At 48.1% G+C, this 8798-nt stretch overlaps 1 protein-coding gene and 1 pseudogene across 1 annotated transcript; one reads left to right on the plus strand and one right to left on the minus strand.

Annotated features, from left to right (window-relative positions):
- The first annotated feature begins 201 nt into the window (after positions 1-201).
- LOC130135121 (uncharacterized) lies at positions 202-900 on the plus strand. Its single transcript, XM_056303513.1, has 2 exons — positions 202-415; positions 524-900. Exons 1-2 carry the CDS (start codon positions 202-204, stop codon positions 892-894), a joined length of 585 nt encoding a protein of 194 aa, XP_056159488.1. The 3' UTR covers positions 895-900.
- Positions 901-2218: 1318 nt separating this feature from the next.
- On the minus strand, positions 2219-5346 carry LOC115661926 (septin and tuftelin-interacting protein 1 homolog 1-like; annotated as a pseudogene).
- Between the last annotated feature and the right edge of the window lie 3452 nt (positions 5347-8798).

The following is an 8798-nucleotide window of genomic DNA, read 5'->3' on the forward strand; positions in this document are numbered from 1 at the left end:
CACTCTGCGCTTGTACATGATTGAACAGCCACGCTTTGAAAGAGCTTGACGATAGTGATGGTGGAGACGGTGAGCTTGAGAGAAGAAAATAATAATGGAGGAAGACTTTGTTGATAAAATGAAGATGGACAGAGAGATGAGGATCACCTTCCCACCGCATCGCCTATCTCCCAAGGGATCGTCCTTCATTGTTTAGCCACCATGACGGTCGAACTTGACCACTGGAGTTTACTGGTCGTTGAATGTGCTGCGTCCTCTGAGCAGAAGGTGCTCGGTGAATTGCGCAAGAGAGGAACAGAGGGCGAGACGATTTTGAAACAACAAACAGAGGAAGATATGCCTAGAGAAATCTCCACAGTTCCTCATGACATTCAGGTGATGACGGAATTCATCGATCAACAGTCACGCTTACCAGGTCGTTTCATCTCCGATTGAACTCTAGAATTCATTTCGATAGATTCCAACTTTATCTGTTGATTTCTGTTTCGCTTTTGTTTTCTCCCATCCTCACGCTGTCTTCCAGAAATTCCATTGCTGTCAGTTGCACTGTGGAGGAGGTATCGAGTTCGCAAGGAAGGAGTTCGATGGAATGACGAAGCTGGTCTCAAAGACTACCTGTTCAAGCGACACAGTAAATCAGCGAGCTTTACCTGGCGGTGGGAGCAAGTTCAAGTTCGAGAGCGCAAGATTCTAAGACAAAATGCCACTGCCGGAGGAGGCTCGGATGCTGTGTCCTCGCCAGAGAGAGGTTGTGGAAGAGTTGTTGCTGCAGGGACATGTTTACAGAGTTATGCTACCGCAGCGAAAGAGATGACTGTGAGAGAGGGTCTGAATACAGCGCTGGATGAGGAAATGCCTGCAGATCCAGAAGTCAGTCTTTGTAATTTGTGGTGAGGAGGTCGGAGAATACCTAGGAGCCTTACAAGGTGTCTTAAAGGTTCTTTTTTCTCGAACAAGTATGGACCTGAGAGGGTTGTTGATACTCCAATCACAGAGGCTGGTTTCGCTGGAGTTGAAGTCAGCGCTGCTTTCTGTGGTCTCAGGCCTGTAGTGGAGTTCATGACATTCAATTTCGCTATGCAGGCGTCCCCCATCCCACCGGGAAGAAGCTGTACGGATCCGGCCTCGTTAAAATCGCTCATCACCCTCAGGATCTATCGGACACGAGAATCGTCCACCGCCGTACGAAATGAGTTGCTCATGAACTGTGTAACATCTCAGGTACGTTCCTCCAACCAAAGTACTTCCTCATCCTCTGCTTTTTCAGATTTGCAGTCACTAATTTCTTAATGCAGTGTGTTGGTTGCATTATTTGAATGCATTGTCGTCAAGGAGTGGCTAGTTTGTGTTGTCGCAAATCTAACTGGTGTTCACTCAAGTCTCCTTTTCAGGTGCTATCACTGCGGTGTCAACATAAGCACAGAAAAAATGAGGTATACATGACACATATGCTCAGTATAATGTCGTAGGCGCAGGATGAGACCATTGTTATCACTCTGATTAACTCTGCTTGTGATGTTTGGTATTAGCCTCAGAAAGCTTCATGTCTCCTTCGTCCTTTTCCTGCCTTCTTTTGTCCGAAAGGGTAAGCAATCATTCGAAAAACCTGGACATGCTCGTCTTGTTTCGAAGTAGTAATTGCTTTTGCTATTCAACGACACTCTTTGCCCTCATAAACTTTGATCGGCGACCTATTGTTGCGTAGCTTAACCGCTGTTCTTTATATTGTTATTCCATTTGGTAACAAGGGTAATCGGTCAATGATTCAGTCTTGTCAATTTCGATCTGTTAATTACGTGCTCTGGTGTTCTAGGGGGTCGAATAAATTTTTATTTGGATCTGCTTTGCTTCGTGGTTATTTGTATCGATATTATGCGTTGTTTCATTCCGTTATAATGCGGTGTAGGAAATTGGTGGGCTCCTCACTCCTGGGCAACGTCGTCATTGATTATAGGCCATTTGCTGCATTTGTTTCTCTTGTATACATATATCTTGTGCCAACAGATTAGCATAAAGACTCTCTGGAATTACAAATCACGGAGACCTAAGGAAGTATCCTTGTGGATTTTTCGACACTACATAATGTAGAGATATCCAAGTCACGAGTAGTCGATAAGCTATTAGAGGTATTATTTGTGATTGATGAGTGAATATCGTTGTCAAACCTAGGTATGGACCTCTTCCGAAAAGAATCATGCGTTCACACAATCCCATTCATTCAAGGAGATCCGATGGTCGGGTTTGGTTTAGTTGTCTTCACTTTGACCTGGATAAATGCCAATGGCTCGTCCATTTTGATGTTATTCTGCTCATATATTTGTTATGAACTTATGAATAAGACATGTAGTTTGTGTATTCTTTTCGATCCCCATTGCTAGTTAATTGCATATTAACCGTTATTGTGCATCCTAACAAGGAAACTACTCTTTATTGTCAACAAAAAATGACGAAAAAATGATAAATGAGAAAATGACCAAAAATGGAAGTTGCATTCAGATTTAAAATTGAGTATTACGTTTCACCGCATCCTATTTTTATTAGTGTCTCATTATCATCGTTTAAGGTAGAAAATTGTCATGTTTAGATTCAAACTTAGCTCACGGGATTCCCAACTCAGTTTTTAATAACAAGGTGATGTACATATGCTTTGCCCGAAAGTGCATGGGGTTTTACTATCTTGCACATTAAATTTCATAGTCTTTACTTTCATACTCTTATCTCGATTTGAGGTTTCTCTTATCTTGCTATGATGTGTCGATTACCTTACGTGCTTGAATTAATGTTGATCGTGCAACCATTGGTGCAGGGTCACTTAGTTTAAGCATGCTTTTGAAATAAAAATAGACAATACCGCACGATTCACATCTTCAAAATAAAATAAGAATAGGAACCATAAAGGCGCTAATTAAATGTTAGCGTAACTAAGTCCCCAATAGATATCTGGTTCGTATTCACTTGGTCCAACCGGCCGCGATAAGTCAGTGGCAACTAGGGGTGTGCATGGTCCGGATGGGCGGTTCCCACCCCGGAACCGTGGACCGCCCGCTACAAGACCGGTTCCAAAAATTGGAACCGAGATCCGCCCGTCGGTTCCATGGACCCGCCCGAGAACCGGACCGCCGGTCCAGTCCGGTTTTTGGGCGGGTCCATGGAACCGGTCTCAACAAGTTTTCCCAGATAAATAAAAAAAAAAATCCGTGGACCAACATCGGATCAATAGTACAAAAGGAAAAGAACATAACTTTTCATACAATTCCTACACTATGATCGATTATATTAATCACATCATCCATAAATCAAGTGGGTACCCATTAATTATTGGGAAAAATGACCAAGGTATCCTAACTACACAAGAGCTTCAGACATGATAACAAATTTTCTTCTTTTTTTTTAATTTTTTTTGGTCAGATTTTTTAATTAAAAATTAAAAAAATAAAAATATATTATTATTATATTACCGGTCCGGTCCGGGTGGGCGGGTGGGCGGTTCCACACCGGGAACCGAGAACCGGCCCAAACAGTACCGGTTTCAAAAAATTGGAACCGGGAATCGGACCGGTTCCCTTGGGAACCACCGGTTCCGGGCGGTGCGGGTCCCGGTTCTTTTGCACACCCCTAGTGGCAACTCCAAAAGATACTGCCCGTGCAATAGAGATTTCCATCGTGAAACAACTTCCAACCCATGTGAGGGATTCCGAAGAGGATCCCATCCCTGAAATACTCTGATAAACAGAGTATAATTCAGCTGTTTCTTCTGGAGTTTTGCCTCGGCTCGCAACTTCTCTTTTGCCTCTTGCAAGCTCAGAGCCGTCTCCTTCTCATTCCTCGGATCCCTATCGATCTTCTGAATATCCAACTCGGCTGGGTCCACAATCGACCTTACATCGTGCCGGAGCTCGGGCATCGGAACGCCGCTTTCCCTCGCCTTCTCTTCCGCATTCAGATTCTCCAAGTTTGCTAATACCCTAACCTGAGGTCCGCGCATGTCATGTACCTTTCGCACAACTTCGACACCCCGCTGTTCCTGCTTCTTCGCCAACAGCTCTTCTGCTGTAACATAATTCGCTTTGTTTTTCAGTGTCGCCTTCTTCGCTTGCTTAGACCAAAGCTTCTCCTTACCGCTGGGCACATCAGGTAATGGCTTCTTTTCCTCTGGCTCCAGCGAGGCAATAGGTGCCTTTGCTGGAGTTTCTTTGTAGTCGTTGAAACCCATACCCATATTATTAGGACGCAACTTCGTTTCAATGGGCGTCACAATCCCCTGCCGGTTCTTCCCAAGACCGTCCCCTTTGTAACCCATTTTCTCGAGCAACTTCATTCCAATTCCCTTGGTGTACTTCTCGAAGCCGCCCACATTCCCTGCATCATAAAGAATCCCTCTTTAGCACCCCCCTCCTTTGCTGCGCTTTCTTCTCCAATCTGGATTGCTCTCTCCTCCTCTCCGCTCCCTCCTTGATCTTCCGCCCAAATGCCGTCGGCAAGAAACTATCCTCCTCCCCCTCCTCGCCGTTCTCATCGAAACCATCCTCTCCGCTTCTTAAACCCCAAACCCACACCAGCGCCAGCCACCAAGCCCGGCCTATCCTAAGTCCATGGCAGCAGACTCGTCATCCTCATCCTCCCTCCTTGAATTCTCATCAATCTCTCTGTTCGGCATGACCGTGCCGGTAGACACGAAATTCACAGGTTTCGACAAATCGGCCTTACCTAGGAGGTCCTTGTTCTTCCTCCGCTTCCTCTTGGAGGACTCGTCGGAGTCCACATCGGAGTCCCTCGACACGAAGACGCCGTAGAGCACGTCCTCCTTGGTCTGCACCCGCTTCTCCCTCCGCCGCCGGTAGTAGAACTGTTGGGAATCGAGCACCGATTCCAGAAAAATAACCCAAGCAAACAATCCTCACTAGCAGAATATAATAATAAAAGAACAGAATCGAAAGAACACATCAGAGAATTTGTTATCGAAGTTCACCCAAACCTGGGCTACATCTCCGCGTAGAGGCACTCTGCGAATCCACTAGACTTCGAAGAAAGTAGGAATACAATTATGATTTTCTCTCAAGATCGGAGCACAAAGAGATTGAGAACACTCACAAAGAAAAAAACTCACTTTTTTCTTCTCTCTTTTCTTTTCTCTCTATTTTCTTCTCAGCGCTTGACGGCTAACTTCTCTCAATAGCTGATATAAGCATAGCTTTTAACCTAAAAGCAAAATTAATAGAAAAGACAAAAAAGCCCTTAATAACAATATTTGGCTTCATCCTCCAACAAGAACTCCCCGTCGATCCACTGCCCGTCGTCGTAATCGTTGTCCATCCCGAACCTCTCCATCTCCCGGTCCTCCTCCATCTTCCACAATCCCGGTTAAACCGAACCGAAGCAAGGAGCCTTAGGGTTCGGGGGGCTTCGAAGGCGGGGAGAGGGAGAGGGGGCGGCGCTGATTGCTGGATGCCAAGGCAACCGGCGGCATGGATGCAGCGGCGGTCGGAGGCGGAGATGGGCGGTGCAGCTTGGCTCGAGGGTGGAGATAGAGAGATCGAGAAGAAGCGAAAGTGACCGATGCAAGAAGAAATGCTGAGAAATGGAAAACCATTATTCTTGATTTTTTTGATAATTCCCTATTTTACTTTACGGAAAGGAAAATTCATTTATCACGATTTTTCTTTAATTTATGTTGGTGACATATTGATAATCAGGGAATGGAATTGGGTAAAATATTCAGTTATAGACCTTGGGAGATTGAAATAATATTTCCCAGGAATTTAAGTTGCGGGAAATAAAACGGAACTTTCCTTTAGCAATAAGAAGTATATGTTGGATATTATAAAGAACATGAAAATGACTCGATGTCACGCCCCGAACCCCAACGGGCTCGCGACACCCCTTCCACGGTCGTATTGAACGCGACGTCCCAGGACGCGTCGCCGACCCAAACGAACTACGCAAGCGGAAGCGAAATAAAACAACCCAGACAGTAAAATATGACGAAGGGATAGCACAAAACAATAATTCCAAATACACAACATTAAAACGGAGTAGTGGTTGGATATCCTACTTCGCTATACAAAAGAGGGGCACACAAAAATATGGGGCAACTTGACCCGTCCTTGATCTCCGAGATACCCTTGCAGTGTCTCCAGTCACTCATGGTCGCGGATCTGAAATGGTTATATAATAACCGTGAGAACGAGTCTCAATAAGCAACCCCCTATACCCCACGTAGGCCAATGCGTACCCAGACAAGTCGTACATGCAATCTACCCCATAACATATAAAATTCACGTCATTGTACTTACCTCGCCATCAAACGCATGCTCTACACGTTAGTTAAACGTGATAATGCAATATTAATAGTCTAATAACATATCACAATCACTCAAGCACCAACCACACTAGCACTCAATCAATCCAACCAATTCAATCACACATTCAACTCGCATACGTGGCCGAACAACTTTCCACGACCTCCCAGGTCCTTTCACACTGCCCGCGCCACTGCGCCTCAGGCCCAATCTCACAGCCCGCGCCACTGCGCCTCAGGCTCAGCCCTTAGATCAAGCCGGGCTCGGTCCCGCGTAACCACGCCTCAGGACATTTCTCTCGACCCGCGTAACCACGCCTCAGGTCATTACTTGCCTTTCTAGCCACACCCGCGTAACCACGCCTCAGGTTGGCAGCCCTCAGATCAAGCCGGGCTCAGTCCCGCGTAACCACGCCTCAGGACATTTCTCTCATGCACATGCACCACCACACAATCTGTCATCTAACACGTCGTACATTTCACAATCAAATTACCAAGCTCACACCAATGTCAATCTGACACACTCTAACAGCCAATTTAATTCACACTCCCCACATCGATCCACCGACCCGACATTCATGTCGGCACAATCAATTAATCCAATTCACCCACAAGCGCCACGACAATTCAGTCAGGCATATTTATCTCAGTCAATCACTAAATCATCCGCACAATTATCGCCACAATAATTCACCAATTAAGCACAATCAGTCTAATTAGCCCACACCTAATTAAATTCCTAAGCCGGTACTAAATTTCACCCTAAACAAGTCTAAAAATACCCAAAGTACTAGGTAGGGTTTAGGAAGTCACTTACCTAAGTTTGGCCCGGGAAAAGTCGGCTCGGGCCTAAAATGGCCCGGGTGAACAGTACCGGACTGGGCGCGGGCGCGGTGGCCGACCAATGCGGGCACAATGGCCGATCGGCGTGCCTGGCGCGCGGGCGCGGTGGCCGTGCGGCGTGCCAAGGGGCGCACGGGCGAACGGACGGGCGACGCGCCCTGGTTGGATGGGCGACGCGCACTGGTCGGACGGGCACGGCGCCGGGGCGAGCTCGGCCACAGCGCGGGCACGGGAGTGGCGACGGGCGCGGCTTGGTCGCGTGGGCGACGAGCCGGTCACGGCTGGGGCGGCTAATCAAGACCTGGGGCCGGGCTGGTTAGCCTGGGCGGCGATCCGGCGGCAGCGGCGACGCTGGCGGCGGCAAATGAGCGACGGCGACGGCAGCGCAAGGCCTCGCGGCCGGACGGCACGCCGACCGAACCGGGCGGGCGGGGCCGAATCGGGCGAACCGCGACGGCCGGACGTGGCGAGCTCGAGCATGGGCCGGGTCGCTGCCGCGGCGGCGACGGCGACGGCCGGTGCGGTAGGGACGATGGCGGCGATAGCCGAAGCGCGGCCGGGCAAGCGCCGCTCGGCCGGGCGAGAAAGCGCAGGCGAAGCACGCGGCGGGCTCGAGCAAAGCAAGCCGGCGCGAGCGGGAGGGAGGAGACCACGGCCCGGTCGGGGCGGCGGGCGGCGGGCCCGGTGCGGCGGTCGAACCGGGCCGGGCGACGGCAATGCGGCGCACCGGCAATCCCAGGCAAGCTCGGGCGATGCGGCGAGAACCCGGTCGGGGGGGCGGGGGGAAGAAGGAAGAGGAAGAAGAAGAAAAGAAGAAGAAGGAAGAGAGAAGGGAGGAGAGAGAAGAGAGAGAGAAAGTTTGCATGGGGGGAAGGGGAAAGAGACGTGCGCGCAGGGGGTGGGACGTGCGCGGAGGGGACGTGCTCAGCGCGGCAAAGGGAGGAGAGAGAGAGAGAGAGAGAGAGAGAGAGAGAGAGAGAGAGAGAGACTCAAAGTCAAACCTCTCACTCGAGTGCGATCCAACGGACACGGTTCAAACCCGAAAACGATCTAACGGTCCCCTATAATCCTAATTAATAATATAGGAAAGTGGCCAAAATAAAATATGCCAAAACACACCACGAGGGAGGTCTACCAGTCCAAATCCGCACCCGGTCAAAAATCCACTTTTCACATACTTCGGGTAATACCGACGCTGGCCACAATAATATCGACACCGTCCAATTAAATTCGTCCCGGAACTCCAAGAAATTCGACACCAAAGTTTGGGCTCTAAATAACGGCCAAATTCGATCGAGTGCGATTCTAGCGAAATCTCTAATTTAAAAATAATAAAAACCCAGGAGTGATCAGTTCCGGGCGAGATTTTATTATAAGCGCACTGACGAATTATACGTTTTATAAATCCCAAAAATGGGCCAAAATTCGGAATGTCACACTCGACGCGAGCCTAATAATTTTTCCAATTAAGCTCAAAACTTAAAATTATCAAGGAATATTTTTTTGTGCGTGCTTTGAGTCAATTTGTGGAAAAATCGACAGTATCGATAGATAACGGTTCAAAATTAAAGGGTATGTTGTGACAAATATTGCTGCAAAAACCCTGTTGTCAGCAAACGTACCAAATCTCTGTAGCTTTCGCATTGAAATTTGACTT

This window comes from Syzygium oleosum, unplaced genomic scaffold (genome assembly GCF_021117445.2).
Source record: "Syzygium oleosum isolate NSW1041296 unplaced genomic scaffold, Sole_v2.1 Sole_v2.27, whole genome shotgun sequence".
Classification (NCBI taxonomy): domain Eukaryota; kingdom Viridiplantae; phylum Streptophyta; class Magnoliopsida; order Myrtales; family Myrtaceae; genus Syzygium; species Syzygium oleosum.